Here is a 24,203-nt window from a genome sequence, read left to right as displayed (position 1 = left end):
AATATTGATAAGTGCGTTTCTACATCTTAAAAAAACTGACATTTCTATCTTTTGACTTTTGCTTATACTTATAGGTAAAAAAATTAATTTTTCAATCTTAAATTTGGAGTTGATTTTGAGATTTTTTTTCATTGTAGCTTATTTTCTGATTTGGACTTTTAGATCACTATGAACACGTATATAAAAGTTTTTCGTAAATTATTTTCTATTTGTAAATGATACCATTTGTCTTTTTTTTTAAACCCAAAAGATGACCATGTCAATCATCTGCCCTCCTCCTTCCTCTCATGTGCAAGGTGCAACTACTAACTCCCAATAATCCAGAAACAAATTCATAAAAATCCTTCGTGACCCATCCTATTAGCCCATTGCAAATATACATACATTATGGTAAGTTGGAAGTTCAAACTGCGCATTTCACGAAATGTTGTTTATTTCTTGTGTGTATATTCTATGGAAATATAACATCATAAATGTAATTCATGAAAATGAATTATATCTAAAATACTAGTGTAAAGTTTATATAAGTCAATCTACGCAGTTTAAAAAAAAAACGGCATTGGTATGTTTAGGACGCCAAACAAGAAAAAGATTGCCGCAACATTAATTTCGGTGAGTTTCCCGGCAAATGATGCTCTTTGGCCGTTTGCACATGCCGGTTGCCACAGTCGTACGGAACATGCCAACAACCATTGACCAGTGAGGGCCTGAATCGCTCGATGCAAAAAAAAAAAAAAATCAAGAACAGACCAAGTCAATTTACCACAATTGGATTGGATATGCACGATTAATTTTCTAGACTTCCCCAGCAGAAAAGAACCAATTTTTCTTTTCGTAGAGCTTTCAAGCGGAAGGAATTGACGCCGCCTCTCGAACGGAACGTGTCCACCCAGCTCCTCGCGTGCGCCTCGACGCCACGCCGGATAACGCGTCGCACCGCCACGCCGATTCACACCACACGGCCGCATACATCGTCACTTTCTTCGCCTTCAGTTTTCTGCTAGTTCGCGAGCACTGGTGCTGCTAGTCGTCTCGTCTCTTTCCTTCGGAATCGTTCTGATCTATCGACAAGGTTAGGGAGGAGTAGACTTCTTGGAGGAGTAGCGATTTTGGGTTGTGGTTTCCCGCTTCTTGATTCGTTCTTGGCGGCAAATTCGACGCCTTGTTTCGTTTCTCCTTGGATTTCCGCTTAATCCGCTTCGCTCAAGGGTGGAGGAAAGATCGGAAAGAGAGGATTTTTTTTGGGCGTAGTTTCTTGGATGTAGGACGCGAGGTCAGAGGGCCTTGGTGCTTGGTGATTTCGGGTTGTGTTCTTGTGAAGTTTCTGAGGGATGGGGACTCGGAGGAGGAGGAATCCGGTGATATTCTTCTTCTGGTTCTTCATGGCGTTCGAGCTGTGTGCGTCTCTGAATCATGAAGGTACCAGACTGTGATTTACAAATCTTCTTTGGGTTATTTTTTTTTCTTGTCCAACCCTTTTCTTGACTCGCTTTAGGGGTTTTCTCTGATGGATTGCAGGTGTCGCTCTTCTGAGGTTTAAAGAGATGATAGTTGCTGACCCGTTTGATGCTCTGTTGGATTGGGACGAAGGGAACGCGAGCCCCTGTTCTTGGTTCGGTGTGGAGTGCTCGGGTGATGGACGAGTTATGGCCCTGTAAGTTGTTCACTTGTACACAGAAGAACACAAGTACACACAAAGAAATGGTTTCTACGAATTCTTAAGACATGAATTGTCTAAAAACCATTACAATATTTGTGGTGTAATTTATCAAAAAAATATTTGTGGTGTAAAAAAGCAATTAAATTTAGTCGTTTAGGTCAAATGATGAGATATTGCTATCCCAATGTTTGCTGCTTTAAGTGTCTATAGGAAGCATTCTAGCAGGTTCTCGAGAATCATGATTGGCATAATGTGTGTATTTAGGTGTCATCTATCGAATTCTTTGGATGTACAATTTTTTTTGGTCTTATAGGGTTCTTCATATATCATCAGTGGAGCTGGAGCATCAGTTGCATTGTTCCTGTTGACATTTCGTTGATCTGCACAAGTGTATATATTCAGGGGGCTGTAGACACTGTCTGGATATGCATCTTATGCAACTTAACTTTTTTAATTTTGAGTTAACATCACTATGAGTGAGTCAACTATGATTCAGGCTTTGGGATAGAGTATCTATCAGCACTTATTTTGTCATGATTGTATACGGAGTATATCCGTAAGTTCTGGTTGATGTCTATGTCGATATTTTCCCTTAAATTTGAGTGTGCAACTGCTGTAGGAACTTACCGAATCTTGGTCTGAAGGGCATGCTACCGCAGGAGATTGGGAAACTTGCCTTTATGCATTCTCTGTAAGCATATTCTCTACTTTCTTCTGGGAAATTTTTACTTTTAACGATCATATGCATTATTTGGCGTTTCGGAACTACAACTAGATTAGAAGTTTAAAACCACTTTTTTACTTCAAAACTACCAATAGATTATAACCACTTTCTCTCCATAAACCTAGCTATACTATACTGAGCAACGAAATTGAAAATTTTTATTCAAGCTGATCTCTTGATGGTGATGCTAATTTACCTTAGTTTTCTCAGTTGTCAATTCTGGCATACCATTTTTGTATGTCAGTTATTCTTTATGAGCATCACAAAACATGTGTTTCTCCTTGGACCTATATCGACAAACTTTGAATGTGCAAGTCTGTGTAGCAAATGATCTTGGAGGCTGGCAACATGGGGATGACAAAATGAAAGGGGGTGGAGTTTTTCTCACTTTTGCTGTAACAGACCCATGCAACGGCCTATTAGCTCATCAGTAGAGTGTGCCCCTGACAATTATTTATATATTGGTAGTGGAATCAGAAATGTATCCTGCAAATTATGCGCGGATGTGGGGTGTTATTTGTGAAATGTTGTTTCACCTACATACTGTTCTAATTTGTTTATGTTTTATGCAGTATTCTTCACAACAACTCTTTCTATGGCATCATCCCCACAGAGATAGGAGATTTACAAGAGTTGAAGGTGTTGGATCTGGGATACAATAATTTCAGTGGACCATTTCCATCAGATTTAAGAAGCATTTTACCCCTAGAATTTCTGTACGTGATAAAATTGAGTACATCTTTTTATTTATCTCAGTTGAACTTTGCTACTTGATCTCATCATCACTACTTGTTTGCAGCTTTCTTAAGGGGAACAACCTTTCTGGTGGCTTGCCATTGCACTTACATGAGCTCACCAGACTATGCGAGTTGCGGGTTCATCAAGATAAGGCATCTACTGCAAGGTTTGTCTTTCATGCTTCTGCTTACATATCTGAAATATACTTGTGATTTGTGCAATATTTGGATTCAAGTTATGTCAGCAAATAAAGTCAAACCAGAATTGGGACACCTTCCCTGATAATTGCATCAATCTCATTTTTAATTTAACTTTTATGTATTGTTCTAAACTCTTCTATGTTGTGTATGTTCTAGGATATCTTAAGCTGACCAAATTATGTGTACAACTGAAAATTTTCAGAGCAGGTTATCTGCTGTGAATTGTCAAGACTTGAGCTCTGCAAAATTAACTTTTACACTAAAACCTTTCCTAATGAATTCTGAGTTGTTTTTCTCTCATTATGTCAAGTACACCAATTAACGAGTGGCTTGTGTAAATACTAAATGTTCCTTTTACCCGAACAACAGTAGTTATGAAGACCGGTTTTAATATTTTCTGATGGAGGGTATAATTTTACAACACATCTCTGGATTCAATACTTTGCTCTATCATCTATGACATGACGTACCATTACTTGGTTAGTAAGGACATCTTTTAGGCAGTTTAATAAGGGAAACTGTGTTTTTGTCAAGTGATGGTTATTGGTTGATGGAAACGATGCTAACCCAGGAGCATTTTTTTACCCTAACAGTCACTTATCCCACTTGTAGGAATGAGGAGAATTCCATGATAGAAAGACTGCTAGCAAGGAAACAAAAATATTCCCAAAAGGCCAGGGTGCTGCTTGGTTCTGGACCTTCTCCGTTTTCAGGAATGATCTGGAATCCCCCCAATCCATCAATGCCACCTCTCCACAACAGAGAGCCTCTTCAACCGAGACCTCCACAGCCACAACGCCCTCCTGAACCCATTCCATCCCCTGCTCCTCCTGTATCCGCCACTACTAACCAGGCTCCAAGCAAAGAGAGCAAGAGCAGACATTCTTCAGCAATATATGCATCCATTGGAGTAATGGCTTGTTTGGTTGTTGTGGCCTTGTCAGCAGCATTCTTCCTCTGGTACCGCCGCAGGAAGACTGGTACTGTGGTGCCCTTTTCTCCAACTGCGAGCGGGCAATTACAGAACACTACCATCGGAGGTTGGTTATTTATTTGTTATTCTAATGGATTTGTACTCATCTTGGTTTTATTATTAGACAATTTTACATATTGAATTGTTTTTTGATGAGTTTGGCATGTTCTTGAGTTGTGCTATATTGCACTCTTCTTTGGATGCACACAGTAGCATTTAGAATCAACATCTAACAGCTGGTTTGCAGGCATAACTTCATACAGACGGTCAGAGCTTGAAACAGCCTGTGAAGGTTTCAGCAATGTCATTGACACGCTACCTGGATACACATTGTATAAAGGAACTCTGCCGGGTGGGGCAGAAATAGCTGTCGTGTCTACGGTGGTAACTTACACATGTGGATGGACCGCCATAGCTGAAACACAATTCAAGAATATGGTTTGTGATGGTTTTTCTGTATAATTTCCCTTCGCATACTTAAGATGTTTACTTCCTAACATGTATAGTTCATATGCATTGTTTCCCTAGGTTGATGTGTTGTCAAAAGTGAGCCATAAGAATTTCATGAACCTTGTGGGTTACTGTGAAGATGAAGAACCATTCACTCGGATGATGGTGTTTGAATATGTTCCAAATGGAACACTATTTGAGCACTTGCATGGTAAGAATTTCGCCTTTTTCCCCACACAAAAAAAAAACCCTCCACATTAGTTTATTATTCTTCACACCAAGATGTGTCATGCTATTAGCAGCTATTCATGATCTCCATTAAAACATTGCTGTTGCAGTTAAAGAAGCAGAACAATTGAATTGGCAGTCACGCTTACGGGTAGCAATGGGAGTGATATACTGTCTGAACTACATGCAACAGCAGAATCCTCCTGTACCACTGACAGGGCTAAGCACTTCATGCATATACTTGACTGAAGACAATGCTGCAAAGGTTTCTGACATCAGTTTTTGGGGTGGTAAAAAAGAAGAAGTAAAATCTGACGCTTCGGACGAGCACAACAAAGTTCACAAGTTTGCTTTGCTTCTGCTTGAGACAATCTCTGGCAGGCGTCCATATTCTGATGACTATGGCCTTCTAATTCTCTGGGCACACAGATACCTCATTGGTGAAAAACCCTTGATGGACATGGTTGACCCAACACTAAAATCAGTCCCTGAGGAGCATGTCAGAGCACTCACAGAGCTGGTGAAATTGTGCTTAAGTGATGATCCCAGTGAGAGGCCAACGGTGGCAGAGGTAACCTCACGGATGCAAGAGATCACTGGGATCTCTGAAGATCAGGCGATTCCAAGAAACAGCCCGTTGTGGTGGGCTGAGCTTGAGATCATCACATCATAAATCCAGCTCACTGTGCGACCGTCTTGCAGCAACTCTGCAATAGAACCCACTCTATAAGATTATCACAGAAAATTGTACAGTCGTTTAGGAGGACTCGTTTTAGGCAGGCAATACAATGTACAGATATGCCTGCACACATCCCACACCATTCTTTCATTCTTTTGTCCATGAAACACAGAGTAATTAATCTCTCAAGTCCACTAACAGTTGTGTCACAAGTGAATACATTTTTCTAGTTTTTACACAGAAATCCTCAACTGGACAGATTTGTTTGAACAGTACTGTCTACTCAGAGATACCTGAAGTCTGAAGATGATATGGCTTTCATTTAGTTTATTCATATAAGAAATTAGTATATGTTACTGACAAAATGTTATCTTTTGTTGCTCACGATGCCGTTCCCGCGCGCGTGACTGAGCCATGACTCGGACGGCGGTGTCAGCGGCGGGATCTCCCCGGACGTCGAGTGCAGCGGCGAGGCATCCGCCGGCCTGCCGCTCCTCCTCTCCCTGCTGCTAACCCTCGGGCTGCCACCACGGCCGTCCGTCGCTGAACGGGCCAGCCTGCTCAGAGCCTTCCTCGCGTCGGCGCAGTATCGCTTGCTCGTGCCGAGAATCGCCGTGCCCCATCCTGGGCTCGACCACTCCCTGCCGCTGCCGCTCTTCTCCGACGACCAGCGCGACAGGTCGCCGCTGCGAAGCTTGCCGTCCTTCGCTTTCTCCTTCTCCAGGGCGTTGCCTAGCGTGACGCTGCGGTGTGGAGGGGAGGAGGCGGCGGCGGTGGACGCGTCGGCGCGCGGCGCGCGGCTACGACGCGCCGGGCTCCGCGGGAACCCGCAGAGCACCGGCTTGACGCTCCAGGGGAGGAACAACATGAACCCGCACGCCCTCGGGGACATCTCGTCGCTTTCCGCCTCCTCCTCCTCCTCGTCGACGACGTCCCTGCTCTGTCGCGGCGGCGTCTCCCTCTCCTCGCGGTGGAGAGCGGGGACATGGCGCGCGGGTTGCTCGCGGCCGGAAGCGCGGCGCAGTGACTGTGCCCGGCGTCTGGCCGCGGCCGTCGCCTCCTCGTCTTGCTTAGAGCAGCGGGCGCTGCCGCGAGGGGTTTTCTTCGGGTGCATGTCCGCGGACGTGGTGGCGATGGCGTTGGCGGCCGGGAGGAAGCGATCCATGATGAAGCTCGGTAAGCGCAGCGACCCGGCGCCGTCGATGGAGCTCAGCCGGGCGGAGAACGCCGCGAACCGGTCGGAAGCCGATATCCTGTCGAGCGCGTCGGAGAACGTGTCGTCCGCGTCGTCGTCATCGCTGCTCGTCGTCTCGATGGCGTTCCCGAAGTAGGCCCTGGCGTGGGCGTGAGCCGGGCTGCCGCCGCCGCCAGCGCCCCGCCCCGGCGGCGGCCTCGGTGGCAGCACCTCCCGCACCATCCCGCGGCACGCGTCGACCTTGGGCACGCCGGGGGAGCTCTCCCACGAGAACGGCACGTGCGTGCGCTGCGGCGACGACGGCGCCTCCCCACCTCCAGGCGAGCCGCACCGCACGACACCGCTCGGGGTGCCCGCCGACGACCCGCAGCAAGACCGCCGCGGCGTCGGGAGCGGCGAGTCGAGCAGCTGCGCCACCACGTGCCCGTCACTCACCTTCCGCTGCCGCCCCCGCCGCCGCCTCCTGCTGCTGTCCTCCTCGTACTCGTACCCGCTCCTCCTCGCCGTCGCGATCTCCATGCTCCCCTCCCCACGAGCCCGAGCCGCCCGGCTAGCTCGGCGGGCAGCTGGTGCCACCGCCGCCACGTACTGGCGCCGCGGCGCGTGCACCAGCATGGGAGGCGTATAAAACACCGAGACCGCGTGATGACGCGGCGGTTGGTGCGGGTCGCGAGCGCGCGGGCATTGGCGCCGCGAGGGAAACGGCGACACCGCAAAGGGGGACGCGAGTGGTTGGACGTTGGGTCGGCCGTCGGCGGGGCGGGGCGGGCCGGCGGGGGGCGCTCAAACTCCCGTGACGGTGTTTATAGGCCACAATTGAGGTTACCAAAAGGTGGCGAGTGCAACTCCGGCCGTTCTAACCTGGTTAGGTTAGTAACCGAAGCGGAAAACATACAAGTAGACTGACGTATCATTAATTAATTATTAACTTAAAAATTTAAAAATAATTAATATAATTTTAAAAGCATTCTCTATAGAAAATTTTAGCAAAAGTACACTATTTAGCCATTTAAAAGATGCACGTGCGAAAACCAGAGAATCTAGGTTAATGAGCACAAACACGACGTCCCTCATCCTCAAATTTGGTTAAATTTGGCGTGGATCGTATCAAATTTTCTTGTTTCCCCGTAGATACTTGCTTCATTGCAAGTACTCTGTGCCTCTGTGGCGTATAAGGAGGCCAAAAGTCTAAAAACTTCTATGATCGAATTAAAATTTTGTGCCTCGCCTTGTACAGTACAGTTTCCAAAGTCAGATATGGTACGTTGGTACCTAGCCGGCGAGCCACTCCGTGTTCTTGGCACCCACAAATTTCATGAGCTAGCATGCAGCATACCCTAACTATCATGGCTAATTCGGTAGTAAGTCAGAGTATCTGACGTTGACCGCGCTTGATCTGCGCTCTGCCCTGCTCGAAACGAAGGGCAATTCAGCAGCAGCGGTACTATTTTCCAAGGGTTGATTCCCAGGGAGGTGGTGTTAAATGCAACTGCTGGTAGCAGAGGCATTTTTCGGAAGCACCATCTTGCATAGGCCTCATTTAGTTCCCAAAAAATTTTAGAAGATATGTTATATCGGACGTTTGGCTGGATGTCGAAAGTAGTTTTCGGATATGAATAAAAAAAACGAATTTCACGGCTCGGCTGGAAACACGAGACGAATCTTTTGAGCCTATTAAGTCATCATTAGCACATACTGGTTATTGTAGCACTTATGGCTAATCATGAACTAATTGGGTTTAAAAAATTCGTCTCGAGATTTCTCCCATAACTATGCAATTAGTTTTTTATTTTATCTATGTTTAATGCTCATGATGTTTTTGGAAAAACTTTTTAAAACTAAACGGTGAAGATTAGCGGCGGGGGAGGGACGCCATTATTTTAGGCCTTGAATTTTCAGATGCTTGAATGCTCGATCATGTTCTCGCCTGATGGAACTTGTTGCAGAGCAGAGAACTGTGGGGCCGTTGAATAAATCGTACTCCTAACTAGTCGGTTAATGCAAATAATGATTTGAGAATCTGAATCTGAAGGCTGAAGCTATGCCGGTGCTTCTCCCTGACATCAGTGTGTGAACTCTCAACCTCGGGTTCTTTCTCGATCTTATTGTATCTTTGCTGCGTTTCTGCCGTGATTCTTGTGATCCAACGATGGCTCGCACCTCAAAGAATCGATGTCCATCGCTAATATAACTAGTATATAGTTCATGTGCTACACATATAGAAAAATATAAATTGTATTAGATGCACGAAGATTGTTACCAATATATTCGTGGTTTATATTATTTCGCTTAGTTTACTTAATATCTTAGAGAATAACATACTCTAGTTAAAAAACCAATACTCCCTCCGTCCCAAAATAAACCAATTTTTTCATTTTTTACCTATAATTTTTGACTGTTCGTTTTATTAAAAAAATTTTGCAATTGATATTTTTGTTTTTATTGGATGATAAATCATAAATAGTATTTTACGTGTGACTAATTTTTTTCTAATTTTCTGAAAATTCTTTAAATAAGACTGGATGGTCAAACATTGGACACGAAAACCGAAAAATTGGTTTTTTTTACCGACGGAGTAGATTTGTTTTGATGTAATAGACTATCTATCGTAAACTTTACATTCACGTGTTAAACTAAATCTACGTAACTTTAGTATTATTTGCGCTATCTTCGAGGTAATGTCAGTCCCTGCTCCGACGCTGCGTGACCCACCTATTCTCCTCTTATTTTTCGTTGGTGTACCTTCTTTCAAAACGATCTACTCCCTCGCTCCAAAACAAATAATTTTTCAGTTTTTAGATACAATATTTGACTATTTATCTTATTTAAAAAAATTTTATGATTAATAATTTTATTTTTATTAGATGATAAAACATGAATATTACTTTATGTGTGACTAAATTTTTTAAATAGGATGAATGGTCAAATGCTCAACATAGAACCAAAAGGTTGGTTTTTTGGGGACGAAGCGAGTATGTTTTTGGTCTTTTGTAAGAGAGAATCTACCGTACCACTTACCTTGTTCTACTTCCATCATTTACCATAAACTTGGTTCAATTTTATAATATATCATTAACATTTGTTTAACTTTTACGATTTAACATTACTATTCAGTTAGCCTCCATTAGTACCTGAATAAAATAGCATAGGATAAAAACTTCCGAATTTTTACAAAAAAAATTTCAAAATTTTGGATTTTAGGCACAAGAATATAATACACCCAAAATTTGTATGAAAACTTATAATTTGATATTTCAATTTTCCCCAAATTTTGGAAGTTTTTTACCTAGGGATATTTCCATCATTAGAACAAAAATAAACATTACTTATGGAGGCTATCTGAGCGACGATGGTACATCAGAGAAGTTGAGAAAGTTGATGGCATATTGTAGAACTGAACAAAGTAAGTGAAATATCATTGAATTGGGCCAAAGCCAATGGTACACAATGAATTTTCTTATTTTTAGATTGAACCAACAACTATGTATCATTATGAATTTGTCCTCAAAGTTGCTTTTTTCCATGCACAATTTATTTAAATGCTACTCCCTTCGGTTCAAAGTATAAGTGTTTCTAAAATTTTAATCTTGTTCCACGGTACAAGCATTTCTGGTATATTCACAGTATTATTTGTCATATCATTAACTTCTCATTCATAATTCTTTCCATTTTATCGTCACTTATCCTCTCATCCCTATCCAATCATCTTTATTGAGAGTTGAGGCACATCATAGGCTTTTCTTCCTAACATTAAGTCATATTAAATCACTTAGAAAAGCTTATATTTGGAATAAATGTAGTATAACTATTACCGTGCCCGATGCTAATTTAAGCATAGGGACATAATCCGATACAATTTATACTATTTTTTTAGATTATAAGACAATTTTGCAGGTTTTTTTTCTTCCAAACTTGGCTCAAGCCGTCTGCAATTTATTTTTGAAGACCATGGGCGCAATGTCATGTGCTGACCGGAAGGGTATGATTTGTTTACTCTATTCCCGCTCGGACGGCTCTATATTTTGTTGCTTACCTAGCTCATTCTAGTGGCATTTAGAGAAGAACAATTAATTGTATAGTTTTATTGGCTTGATTAGGAGTTAGTCAGAATTATTAAGTAATACTCCCTCTTTCCCTAAATGTTTGATGACGTTGACTTTTTTATACACGTTTGACTATTCGTCTTATTCAAAAAAAATTACACAATTATTAATTATTTTATATCATTTCATTTATTGTTAAATATACTTTCATGAATATATAACTTTACATATTTGACAAAAAGTTTTAAATAAGACAATAGTCAAACATTTATAAAAAAATCAACAGCGTCAAATATTTAGGGACGGAGATAGTAATACCCAAAATCGGTGATATCCGATTATTTTTATTTGAGATGAGTAGTGAAATATACTCTCATGGTTCCACCCTATAATGAATTTTATTCAGACCAGATTAATTACTAGGAATTTTCATTAAGTCGGCTTGCACTCCAGCTTGGAGAGCTTGAAGCAAGTCAGCGAGTGTGCCCTGTGTTACAAACATTTGGAGCTTCCCACCTCCCACAGTTCCACTACCATTATCTTCCTTGGATCCTATGCACCCATGCCTTATGAGAAGAAAATTACATGAGACTGACAAAGTCCTTCGGACGAACGAAGGATTTTTAGTCCTGTGTGATTTTCTTTCTGCCTGGTGTGTGGACATTGGGTGCTCCAGGAGCCTTCTGTTCCCTCTGTTTGGTTGGAGGGGTCTATTATTTCAAACATTTGATCTAAGTTTATGGTTTCTCCTCCTTATTTTGTCCTCTCCCTAACCCAATGGTTCATGTTTCCTTGATTATTGGCTTATTTCAGTGAAGCCTTGGTGTTTACCTTTCACTTGTGGAAATTTGGGTGACATGTGGTTAAATTCATTGATAGAAACATACTAATAGCAGTAGTCAGTGGAATATGAATATTAGTACGTCCCCAATGTATATAGACTGAGTAGTCTATATATAAGACTCACTTAAGTAGTCTTTTATTGTTATAATTTTCATAATAAATAAGATATATATGGACATAGACTAAGATCTACACCTAACAAAAAAAAATCACATCTAACTATTCTGGTCTCACGGGAAGAGAAAGAGGAGAGAGATAAAATATTTTAATTCACATGGATAGTTCATGTAGTTATGGGTGATTTTTTTTTTCTATTTTTCTTATTAATACCCACCTCCAATACTTCATTATTTTTTCACTTTTGCTTATATTTATAAGCAAAATTTTGAATATTCAACCTTAATTTTGGAGTTGATTTTAGGGTTTTAATTATAGTTTAATTTGCAGCCTTTGTTTTTAGATCACGAAAAACACGTAAATAACAATTTTATTCATAAAATATTTTTATTTATAAATATGTTGTTTCATTTTTTTCCCTCGAAAACACACCGATGACCACCAAAATGTATGGACAACTTTTTACTCTTGTGAAATCCATTACAGACTAGTACAATTCTTTTTTAAGCTTATGGGCCTTGTTGTGTAGTGATCACAATCGGGCCCATTAAAGCCCAATGGGCCCATCTAGCATTAGTTCTTCCGGGTTAACTGGGCTCAAAATCACGATGCAGCCTGTCCATCTTGCTAAGCACGAAACGTTCCCCTTCTCCCTGAAACTCCCCTTGCTTCCCTTCCACAAACCCCCACAAAGCCACTAGCTAGCCCACTACCATGGCGGCCGCCGCCGACCAAAACCCTAAGGACGCGGAGCCCCGGGAGCCCGCGGCGGAAGCCAGTGCGGAGGAGGAGTACGAGGAGGAGGAAGAGGATGAGGAGGAGGAGGAGGAGGAGCTTGACGGGCCGGCCGCCGTGGCGGCGGAGCGGAAGAAGGTGAAGGCCGTGTTCAGCCGGCTGTCGTCGGACCCCGTGGGCATCCGCGTCCACGACGTGATCATCAAGGGCAACGCCAAGACGAAGGAGGAGCTCATCGAGGCGGAGGTCGCGGAGCTCCTCCGCGCCGCTGCCACCGTGCAAGACCTGCTGCGGAACGCCAGCATCGCCAGCGCCCGGCTGCGGCGGCTCGACGTGTTCGACTCCGTCAACATCACCCTCGACGCTGGCCCGCCCGAGCTGCCGGGCACCACCAACATCGTCATCGAGGTCGTCGAGGCTGCCAACCCTATCACGGGAAATGCAGGAATATACTCCAAGCCTGAGGTGAGATCTACTACCGGTTGGATTATTCGGTGATTGCATTAGATGTCCAAATTGCCTTTACTTAAAAACTTAAGCAGTAGTTGATTGATCATTGATATTACGAGGTCTGGATTGGGATGCAGATTTGTATTTAGGCGTTCTTATAAATATTTCTGGATTGAACACCTTCACGGCCATCCAATTGTCAGTATAGCTAGCTACAAACAAATGCTTGTGATCTGCAACTCATGCTTGGTAGTGATTTATTCATGTTGGCCTTTCGCAAATGGTTTATTGTGTTCTATCATGAGTTCGAACTTCCTGCAAGTTGGATGCATCGTGCTAACTGATATTTAAGACTCCATAAGTGTACCTATTATCCGAGTAAGTATGCTAGGAAAGCTACTGTGAATAGGTACCTGGCCTGTTGAACTGATTGTATCACCCAGATTGATTTATGATATTACTGTATAGATAAACACTAACCAAGGACTCATATTTTCATACACGTGTTATATTTGGATTTGCAAACTGTGCTCTTTACAGAAGAAAATAAGCGTGCTTCGGCTGGTATCTATTATCATGCTATGACCAATACTGAGCATGAGAATGGAAGTCCATTTGGATACCCATACCAGCCAGTAATATTTGCAGCTTATATGAGTTAATTAGCTTATCTGTTAATCTCTGTACATACGGTCATATTGTACTCCTCAGTTGCATTAGTCTCCCTCACCTTTCCTGGTGTTTACTGGGTATATCACATACAATCTTTAACTACTTCACATGAATAGAAAGATTTGAGCATTGAAGCTGGTCACTTGTTACCTATATTTGGGTCTACTTGAAAATTTACTTATTCATACCACTAGATGTTTAGACCTGGTCGGTTAGGAACCCTCTGAGTTGGTGCACAAAAATATAGCTACTAGAAACAGAGCTGATCTTCCGTGAGAAGTTATGTTTGTTCACCCTACTAATAGCTTGCTACACGTTACCCATCAAATTGCTCTACTGCAATCAGCACCAGTCAACTACTAAATCTTAGTTAGCTGATAGAGATCCAGAGATTATGTTTATCTGTTTTGTAGGGAACTTGTGCTGCCAACTGATATTCAGACTTATTTATAAGCCATTGCAACATTTTGGTTTATATTTATTTGAACAGAGCAAATTTTACCAATGACACTTCAAAGATAAGTTGAAAAATGGTCTATTAACATGGACGTGTCACTGTTATGTGGCTTATGGTCCCACTGATGTGATTTTCCAGTTTATTCATGCTACCTGGGGAATTTCCTCTAACCCCAAATCCCCAATAGGCTAGTACAACTGACTAATGCCAAGGAAGTTTTCTCTGATTGAGAGGGCAAATGTTCTGCCTAATCAAGCTGTGAGTTCACTTGTTCGAGTTCAGCATAGGAGTTGCAGTTGAGTATTGATTAATTGACTTGTAAAGTGTATTTGCAAATATTAGTGTTTTGCTTGTTTGTACTGCCATTCTTCTCGCATGACTAGTTCTTCCAGTTCCTAAAAAAAAAACTGCAATTGCAATATGGACCATAGATTCCACTGTGCTTCAATTGAAGCCAAAAAAAAAGAGAGAGAAGAGGTTATAAGATGCATTGATTTCTGATGATCAAGTAAACTTATTAAAGAAAATTATTGTTTTGTCCAAGATGCAACTAATTCTTTTGAAGTAATTAAACTTTTGTCCTGTACCGAATACAATAATTTAGCATGGATACAAATTTGCAGGTAATGATGCTTACAAGACTTCTTGTATGGATAGAATAGGAACAGAATCATTATAACATTTAATTACTGAATGATGTGTTCTTCATTCAGCTCTGTTGTTTCTGCACCTGATGCATGACTCTATGCACACTACTTTTGTAGGCAAGATCTTGGTCACTTGAAGGCTCACTTAAGTTGAAGAATCTGTTTGGCTATGGCGACATCTGGGATGCTTCAGGTGCATACGGTTGGGATCAGACATCTGAAGTTGGCATTGGAGTGTCCCTGCCAAGATTTAAATCAATACCAACACCCTTGATGGCTCGGGCCTCATTATCATCCCAAGATTGGCTAAAGTTCTCATCTTACAAGGAACGCTTGCTTGGCCTTTCATTTGGTTTGCTCTCAACCATGCAACATGATTTATCTTACAACCTGACATGGCGTACCTTAACTGATCCATCACAAGTCTCATCGAAGTCTATAAGGAGGCAATTAGGGCACAATCTTCTCTCTGCTTTGAAATATACATACAAGATTGATCAAAGGAATTCGCATCTCAGGCCAACAAAAGGATACACATTTCTCTCAAGTTCTCAAGTTGGTGGTCTATGGGATAGCAAAGGGTTGCGTTTTTTCCGCCAGGTTCTTTTCCAGCTCCCTATCCATTTTCATCATTTCAATTTGGGTTACACTGATGTTTCTATTGCTTTTATACCCATTTTTTGTTTGGTTCCCACAATCCATGCATGATGAAACTGGTGAGAATACACTTACTGTCTCTTCTCACAAATATGTCCTGCTTTCTTTACTTCAGGAGTTTGATGTCCGTGGTGCTGTACCTTTGGGATTCTACAATACTGCTCTCAATGTTGGCCTTGGAGTGGGCGCCATCCTTCCAATAGGGAGAGGATTTATGAATCTATCTTCATCCGTGCCTGATAGATTTTACCTCGGAGGTCATTCTTCTCCAGTTTGCAGCTTGAGTGGGCTGTCATCCTTGTTGGGTTTCAGAACAAGAGGAATTGGTCCAACAGAACCACGAAGGCTTGTCCCTAGTGAATCCGACGATGGATCTGCTGCCTCACCAGGGAGGGATTACTTGGGTGGTGATCTTGCTGTCTCTGCCTTTGCTGACCTTTCATTTGATTTGCCTCTGAAGTTATTTAGAGATGCTGGAATACATGGTCATGCATTTGTAACCGCTGGGAACCTTGCAAAACTGTCGGAGGGTGAGTTTAAGAAGTTCTCATTTTCTGATTTCGGGCGGACATTTAGGAGCTCTGCTGGTGTTGGAATTATTTTGCCTACCAAACTTTTCCGTGTTGAGGTACTGCTCTACTTTATTTCTTGTGTCTTTTTTAAATGCCAATTTTGACTGCATCAAAACTGATATCTGCTATTATTTTATCCAGGTGAACTACTGTTACATTTTGAAGCAGGCTGAGCATGACTCTGGGAAAACGGGAATACAGTTCAGCTTCTCCTCACCCCTGTAGTGATCTGAAATACTTTGCAGCTGAAGTAGCTTCTCCTGCTACTCCCCCCTTCTGTTCTTTTCCGGGAAATTCAACTATCCGATGAGCATATTTGCATTACATGACTTCACTTGTGACACTCTCTTACCAGCATGAGGAGCCTGGAGCATCTCATACAATTCGGCATTTTGCACTTCTCAGAAGTGTTCCCTTCCCCTTTTTTTGCACGCAGTATCAACAACAGGGTTTGTATAACTGAATACAGATGCTGCAAATTGGAGGCAATAAAGTTTTGGGGAAAGTGTTTACACCAAAGAAAATTTGGATCGTCCATTCATTTATCTGCTCCATTTGGCAGTCTTCCTGAACACCCGGCACGCATGGGAACCGTTACAATTCTTAAACATTAGCCTCGTATACTAGCCAAAATCAGAATATCTGCCTAAATGTACATTCTACATGCTACATGCGTGTACACTGTACAGTAGCAGCGATCCTTTCTGAAAACTTTGCACACTTGCTCCTTGCTAGCTAGAAGTATCAAGGTGGGCAATCGGGCATCCTCTTGAACTCCCTTGGTTCCATTGGGCTACACCTTCACGACACAAACGACCCATCGCCGGACGCGGTTGGATTGCGTATTGGTATGCGTCACTCGTCAGAGCTCGACGGGGCCGTCCATCTAGCAGCAGCTCGGTGGCATGCGTTTTGGATTTAGTCCATCGTTGGACAGTTCAGATGTTATTGTTCACGATGCAATCAATTGAACGGGGAGACCGGGTATCCCTGCGCCTGCGAAGTTTGATTCGAATTTCGCCTAGAAAACTTTGATTGCACAACAAAAATCAAGGCATATCCAAACCCAAAAGGAAAAACAGACAGATCACAGAAGAGCTGTGCTACACACAGTGATCACTTCAGAGTTACAATCCAGCAGAGCCAAAACGACACGCTAGTAGGACGCTACAGCAATTACAGCCTTAAAGCCTCACAGCTGACGAGCTGAGACGGCACAGAGCAGAGGCCCAAACAGACGCTGTTCTGCAGCAGCCATCGCACATTCGCGCGGGGTAGTTCGGCACCGGCAAGGCCATCAGTAAGTTCGGTGGCGCTGCCTGCCTGACTGACGGCCTCCGCCCCATGAACTCTTGTCGAAGCAGGAAGATCCAGCAGCAGGTGGCGGCAAAAAGCAGGCAGCTCGCAACAGAAAAGGCTGACGGGTGACAGATCGCGGACGATCTGTCTGGCCAACAGGTGGGATGGTTGGTGGCCATGTCATGTCAGGTGTCTCGCGAAACAACCCAACCGCGATCATATGACTTTTGCACAGAAATGGACTGAGAAATGCAGCAGTAGATACATTGTCCCAGGAGTAGATCACTATACTTAGGTCTTTCTCGGAACGCATGATTTTTACAGGAAATAGTTGAATTCTCTAAAATTATAAAATTCCTCCGAACCGAATAGGCCTGTTGAGGAGAAGAATGGTTTTACAGGGAAGCCGGATGGGACTCAAACATCATAGTATGTCAGTATGCTCATATTCCTAATCAGATGGCATGTAGTACAAGGAAAGTGAGCACGAGCTACACAGGATCTATCAAAGTCAGGACAAACCTTTGAAGGTTCATTGTATGACTAGACTCATCCAATGACGAATATTTTGCTCCCTTTTGTGGATACTACGCCGACTATTCAACAGAGCAGAATGATCAACTCCTCCATCAGGGTATCAGGCTTGAATATTATGTGCATAAGAATAGCAAGTTACTGGTTTTGTCCAGCAGTAGTTTTCTAGTTTTAACAACTTGCAGAATGTGCAGCGATGACCACACGTTGTATCTTATGTAATTCTTCAGTGGTATCCAGTCTTGCTAATTCAGAGTTGTAACCATTAAGGCAATGAAACAACATAACAAATGTGAAACATCTAAGAGTGGAAAGTATTATATCATGGATGAAATCCGCTTACTCAACATTCATTTGGATCACTTTGACTCAATATCAGCTCAGTTTTATTTGTTCAATCAGATCAGACGCTATCCACAAATGGGATTCAGGTGTCAATGTATTATTTATGACTTCAAGATCAATTCTATTTAGTACATTTGCACAGGCAATTTACAATCAAGTAAATTCACCTGATGACAATTTACAATCCCTCTGTTTCCTCAGTGTATAAATTAAACAGGTCGGGGCTCGGAAGGAACTAAATTTGCAATGAACTCAGTAGCACCTAATAAACAAGCAGAAGAGAGAATTGTATATCACAACCAGAAGATACGTCCCCCATGAGAGCAAAGGGCTAACTGAGAACAGCAAAGCAAGAAAATTGGACGAGTGCAGCAACCTGAGAGTCTCAGTTCAGTCGCCTTCTCTTGTTCCGATGTAGGCCCCCACCATCCACATCCAAAGAACCTAAGGCGTCATTTCTTCCCCTCCTCCTTAGGGACCTTGAAGAGCCTGCATTACTTGGTTCTCCTGTGCTTTCAGTAAAAGCAGCATCCTCCTGAATTACAGCCATGGTGCTTGAATTAGAAGCTTGATCTGCAGCTAATGCTGCAGCAACATGACTTCCATCAATCGGCAGATCGGGATTTGACGGATTTGATGAAGTTGATGCTCCATATTGGCTTGGCCTAACTATTCTTCTAAGGTCACTCACAGCAGTTGCTAATCTTTCCGTGCCCGCAAGGTCAACAAAGTGTTGCAATAAATCAATTCTTTCTGAGGAAAACGGACTTGAACTAAGCCTGGGAAGGTCTGATGAATTGTTTCCAGGCAGCACACTCTCTGCAGCAGCAGAAGCAACAAATGTAGAATTTTCTGCATCCCTCTGCAACCTCCTTGCCCTCATTCTAGTTGTAATTCGACCTAAACGACTAGCATGATGAGCATGATCAATCATTTCCTGGACAGTCGATTCAGGAGGCCCTTCGAACCTACTCACACTGTTCATAATCTGCTGATCAAGAATGCGCCTCCAAGAAGACAATATCCCATGTGCCTCGCCGAGCCTTCTAGAAATTGGACGCAAATGGTGGAATTTCTGCCGGAAGCTCTCGAGCCGATTGCCATGTGGTCTTGGTGGGATTGTAGGGCCTGATACATTTCCATCCTCGGCAACTTTCTTCTCCACATCAGAACTCGAATTCCCTCTCCCGTAAATAGGGGTGATGTTCCCTTCAGTGACCTCACCTTTGCAGACAGGGCACTCCTTGTGAGTTGAGTGAACATGCAACCATTGGTACAAACAAGGCCAGCAGAAGAGATGTCCGCAGGAAGTGACCACAGGTTCGGAAGCCATCTCGAAGCAGATGTTGCACTCAAACATTGCAACGCTCTTGCCACGTTCGGCTGGCTCCTCCTCTGAGGCACCTACAATAGCACCATCAGCGACCACCTTGTTCTCTTCCACGGTATCATGCATAGGCTCTTGTGGTGCTTGCGCCGCAGCACCGCTCTCCGGGGCAGGGGCCTCTGAGCCGAGAGGCGGAAGGTCTGACCTGAACCGTCTTGGACGGAGGCAGCGACCCTGGCGGCCATTCAGGCAGATCACGGGATGGTAGCGTTCGACTACACGCTCCGGGCGGAAGGAAGAGGAGGCCGTCGACGACGACGGCCGGTCTACCCACCCAATTAGCTCGCTGGGCCGCAGCAGGAGCGGCGGGTGAGAGAAGCCGAACTCAAGGTCGTCAGCGAGCTCAGGAATTGCGTCCGGGGCCGGCATGGGAGGCGGCACGTAGGGCGGATGCGCCTCGGGAGCCGACGGGTCGTACGGCTCGGGCAGAGGGGTCGGCGGGCGCACCAGCTCGGTCCGGGAAGGCGAGTACGGCGGGTGGAGCGGCTCCGCCTCCAGCGGCGGCGCGTCGGCCGAGGCCGCCGACGAGGAAGGCGACGAGGAGAGCATCGGGGTGCCGAGCGCGAGGTCGGAACCGAGATCGGGGCGGCGCAGGCGCGGGGCGCGTGGGAGGCCGAGGTAGAGGTTCAGATCCATCCTCCTGCTGCTCCGCGCGGCATCATCCGCCGCCATCCGTCGGGCCACGCGCGCCTATCCACCCCCCTCCCCCTTAGCACCCCCGGCTCCCCGCGAAGCTCCCCTCCTCCCGCCTCACCACCATGCCCCCGCCGCGGCGCGCGGCGTGCGCAGTAAGGCGGGCTGCAGCCCAGTCCCCTCCTCCAGGCGCCGGCCTCCTCCGGTACCGCGGCGCAGGAGGCGGTCGCGGTGGGAGTCAGCGGCGGTGAGGAGGAGGTGGGGGTGGGGGGAATCAGGAAAGGAAGGCGAAAGGGGGGAGGAGGAAGAAAGAACGGGCAGAATTCGGCCGAGGAAGAAGAGAGAGAGGAGGCCTCAAGGGGAACGGGGAAGCACGCGACGAGGTTTTGTCGCTGCGGGAAGACAGCGCGCACCCGCCCCCACCGCCGGAAACGGTAAAAATGCTGTCCCGACGAGGCGACTCAATTATTACCGGCCGCCTGCGCGTGGGTTTTGCTGGACGAATCGTTTGCGCAAGCTTTAACCCACACGAACTTATACTAGAAAATTTTGTATATAAAAATATTTTATAATTTCGTGTGTGTATAAAGTTTTGTCTTTTTATATAAAAATTTATACACTAAATAATTTTATAACATATAAAGTCTTAAAAGCATCTAATTAAACTATTATATTAGAGAACGTATAAATAACACATTAAAAGATATATGTGTGTGTTTGTGTGAGATAACGGTGCGGAAGGTTTGTGCGTTAAACTTTTTGGGGTTTTGTGAATTTATTAATGGTTTTTTCTAAACTGTAAGAATGCCAATGATATTTTTATTACTTCTTAATAATAGTTTTATAATAATATTTTAAACCAGCGGTAAATTTAAATTTTTGGACTACCTACTCCTGCAAGGTCGGAGGAGTTGGGGTAAAAAAAAATACAGTAATATGTTTCGTGGGCCAAAGGCCCACACCATGATCTGGCAACGGCCCAACTCAGCGGCCCATCAAGAGCTCTCCGCAGCTTTCTCTTTCGATCTACCGGTTTGCAGATGGTGCAGGCAGGCAGCCCAGCAAACGACAGGCATGTGCGTAAAATCATACCACCGATCAGAATTTCAGAACCACAGGCATGTGCGCAAAATCATACCGATCAGAGCGGGTGAACATGCCCGATCACTCCTTCCATCCAGCTCCCAACTGCCAATCTGCCATACCAAACTGTATACGTGACATGTGCCAATTATGAGTAGCACATAAGAGGAGGCATATAATCTGCTGTCTAATCAACCGTATTTGCATGTATTTGAAGCACGGCTGGCAATAAGATCCCGTCTTTGGGTACATATGATTTCAAGGTGGTTTGCATTGTCTGAGAATAGAAGTGCAACATAGTAGAAATTAATTCACTTGACTCCCCAGCGGTTCCCGTATCTTCTCTTGGATCAGAAGCACAGTTGACACAATCAGCATATGATGGAACCTGACAGCTTTAAACATGTTATGGATGTCAAAGTTGTTGCTTAAGATTGTACAGAATTTGAATTTTTAATCTTAAATTTAGCTTTTGCTTGTGCTTATAAATCAAAATTTAAATTTTTAATCTTAAATTTAGAGTTTATTTTTTTGAGGTTATATATATGTGTGTGTAAGTTTTATTCATAAATTAATTTTTATTTGCAAATTTACCGTTTGGTTTCTATCTACAACATTGTTAAATTAGGTCTCTATGTCTCACACTATGTACCCCTCAAGGGACACGTCATATTCATATCAGCTATTTCATTACTGATCTGTTCACCAATGAATACAATCACCAAGTATGAGTATGGTGTTATCTCGCATACTGAGAGCCTAAACATGGGTAACCTCTTGTCTACATCTAACCATTGATCTTTGTGTCTCGTTCGCCGGCCCGTAGTATTTGATCCAGATCATGGATAACTATCTATAGAATAACTTATTAAACTCTATCCAAATCTAATAAAAATTTGCATGGCTAAGAACATTCTTATTAAATACTTTATCTCATCCTCCGTCTTAAAAATATAGTATGTGGGAAAAAGTTACTCCAACAGATACTTCATCTATCCTTCAAAAATAGAGCATCATTCATATTGAAAAAACTTTATATTTGAAGTTTCTCCCCTCACTTCATATCTGAACATTCAATCTCAATAGGAGAGAGAGAAAGAATAACATAATAAGAGATGGTTGTAAAATATTAATAAAATATATATAGTAGATGTAATATGAATGTTCTGTTAGATTGATAACTAATATGAAGATATAATCTATTTTAGATGATCATCTAAATGTAATATTGATGATCAAATTTAGATGAACTGTGAAAATAAGTCTTTTAATTAATTTCTACCTGCAGCAGCAAGAATAAGTTTGTTATCTTCATCATATCTTTGTAGCATGGCCCAAAACCAATGGGTTGCTCTGCGAGATTATCTGATGTAGACAAATTCTCCTAAATATGCTCCATATGGGGGTGATTCTTTGGGTGTTTAATGGAAAAGAACAAACAGCATATGTAAAAATAATAATAATTTATGAATATATATATATATTCTTGACAATATAAAATTTAATGTTGAAAATAAACTTCGGTGAAAACCAAAAATTAACTTTAAATTATAATTAAAAATTTAAATTTTTGTTTATAAATGTATAAACATAAATGAAAAGATAGAGCGACTTCTCCGCCCTCTTCTAACGGAGGAATAAGAGTTACATAAGCCTCTAGCACCGCGGCTAACTCCTCCATTTGACGATGGAGTTGTGGTTGTAATTCCATCCATCAGAAATCGAATAGCAGTGTGTTAACTATCACACCAACGTAAGTGTGTTTACCTTAAATTATTGGACCCCATTTGCTGAATTTTTTTTCTCTAGTTTCCTAAGGGTGATCTTCAAACGACATATTTATAAATAAAAAATAATTTATGAATAAATTTTTATATACATATTTTTTATGATTTAAAAACTAAGCCCGAAGAATAAATTATGATGAAAATCCTAAATTTTACTTTAAATTTAAGTTTAAAATTTAAATTTTGACTTAAAAACATAGGTATAAGTGAAAAGACATGATCGATGTTCTTCGCATTGTAGGTTCAGATTGCGTTTTGTACATCGCATTATTGTGCAGCGCTTTAGAATTGTCCATCTCCCACAGTCCCACCCCCAGGTCATTTGATAATGACATTGCATACCTCTCTGCAGTCTCCAGCACGGCAAAAGTATTGCTTTTGACGTAGTCCTGGGACTCGGCCTCTCAGGTCCATTGGTTCGACCATGCCGAAATATAATTGCATATACTTAAAGTGCTACAAGATTCTGATCTACATTCTGTGGAAGATTCCATTCAATTATTCCCAAAGCCATATATCATTGGCCTTAGGGTACGTAATCTTGAAGCCGTCTCAATACTTCCACGGTGTCACGGTGATAATTACTTAATACATGTATCTATTAATATGGAAGAAGAGTATTATGGCATGTTCATGAGCTCTATCTCAAGTCATGTTACTAAAAAAACTCCTTGTACAAAAAACAGTCTTTCAAGCTAACTCTTGATAATTACGGGCTAATTAATTCTCCGTTCGCATTCCATCTGATCAACTTCTCTGATTAGAGTCAGCATAAGTACAAAACAGATTTCCTGGATGTCTCCTCGTTGTATGCATCAAGAGTCGATGTTTTGCTGACTCATGCAAAACAATTACTTTTCTCTCTCCTATCATCTCTCTTTTACGTGAGCGAGCATGCAGTGATAGAGACGACAATTAGACACTTTTGTACGTGCCCTTACCATCATCTTGTGAGACGTCGGCCGTGACTCATACTCCAAAAACAGGCGATGATTGATTCCCTATTGCACACCTCGCTGTAAGAGCAAGTTCAATAGTATAGCCAATTTGTAGCTCTAAATCATCTATAGTTAATCTAATAGTCAATTCGTATAA

The 24,203-nt window shown here is 42.9% G+C and overlaps 3 protein-coding genes across 3 annotated transcripts; 2 read left to right on the top strand and 1 right to left on the bottom strand.

The window, feature by feature from the left end:
• The first annotated feature begins 739 nt into the window (after positions 1-739).
• On the top strand, positions 740-5,666 carry LOC102720522 (protein MALE DISCOVERER 2-like). Its single transcript, XM_006654469.3, has 9 exons — positions 740-1,419; positions 1,519-1,654; positions 2,280-2,351; positions 2,957-3,100; positions 3,184-3,288; positions 3,935-4,362; positions 4,543-4,733; positions 4,824-4,956; positions 5,084-5,666. Exons 1-9 carry the CDS (start codon positions 1,332-1,334, stop codon positions 5,644-5,646), a joined length of 1,860 nt encoding a protein of 619 aa, XP_006654532.1. The 5' UTR covers positions 740-1,331; the 3' UTR covers positions 5,647-5,666.
• A 6,864-nt stretch (positions 5,667-12,530) lies between these two features.
• On the top strand, positions 12,531-16,649 carry LOC102720238 (sorting and assembly machinery component 50 homolog A-like). Its single transcript, XM_040524688.1, has 4 exons — positions 12,531-13,050; positions 14,929-15,411; positions 15,584-16,096; positions 16,182-16,649. Exons 1-4 carry the CDS (start codon positions 12,565-12,567, stop codon positions 16,263-16,265), a joined length of 1,566 nt encoding a protein of 521 aa, XP_040380622.1. The 5' UTR covers positions 12,531-12,564; the 3' UTR covers positions 16,266-16,649.
• A 1,635-nt stretch (positions 16,650-18,284) lies between these two features.
• On the bottom strand, positions 18,285-20,526 carry LOC102717994. Its single transcript, XM_040524517.1, has one exon. It carries the CDS (start codon positions 20,275-20,277, stop codon positions 18,604-18,606), a length of 1,674 nt encoding a protein of 557 aa, XP_040380451.1. The 5' UTR covers positions 20,278-20,526; the 3' UTR covers positions 18,285-18,603.
• Between the last annotated feature and the right edge of the window lie 3,677 nt (positions 20,527-24,203).

The sequence above is a fragment of the Oryza brachyantha genome, chromosome 5 (genome assembly GCF_000231095.2).
Source record: "Oryza brachyantha chromosome 5, ObraRS2, whole genome shotgun sequence".
NCBI classification, from domain to species: domain Eukaryota; kingdom Viridiplantae; phylum Streptophyta; class Magnoliopsida; order Poales; family Poaceae; genus Oryza; species Oryza brachyantha.
The sequence above is the reverse complement of the archived record's forward strand: the minus strand, read 5'-3'. Positions and strand labels throughout refer to the sequence as shown.

What these genes read in the sequence shown, in the direction of transcription:
- LOC102720522 (XM_006654469.3), top strand. Translation starts at nt 1,332, where the DNA reads ATGGGGACTCGGAGGAGGAGGAATCCGGTGATATTCTTCTTCTGGTTC. An exon ending in AAACACAATTCAAGAATATG is followed by an intron (nt 4,734 to 4,823) that starts GTTTGTGATGGT and finishes TTGTTTCCCTAG; the next exon opens with GTTGATGTGTTGTCAAAAGT. An exon ending in ACTATTTGAGCACTTGCATG is followed by an intron (nt 4,957 to 5,083) that starts GTAAGAATTTCG and finishes TTGCTGTTGCAG; the next exon opens with TTAAAGAAGCAGAACAATTG.
- LOC102720238 (XM_040524688.1), top strand. Translation starts at nt 12,565, where the DNA reads ATGGCGGCCGCCGCCGACCAAAACCCTAAGGACGCGGAGCCCCGGGAG. An exon ending in GAATATACTCCAAGCCTGAG is followed by an intron (nt 13,051 to 14,928) that starts GTGAGATCTACT and finishes CTACTTTTGTAG; the next exon opens with GCAAGATCTTGGTCACTTGA. An exon ending in GGTTGCGTTTTTTCCGCCAG is followed by an intron (nt 15,412 to 15,583) that starts GTTCTTTTCCAG and finishes TCTTTACTTCAG; the next exon opens with GAGTTTGATGTCCGTGGTGC.
- LOC102717994 (XM_040524517.1), bottom strand. Translation starts at nt 20,277, where the DNA reads ATGGCGGCGGATGATGCCGCGCGGAGCAGCAGGAGGATGGATCTGAAC.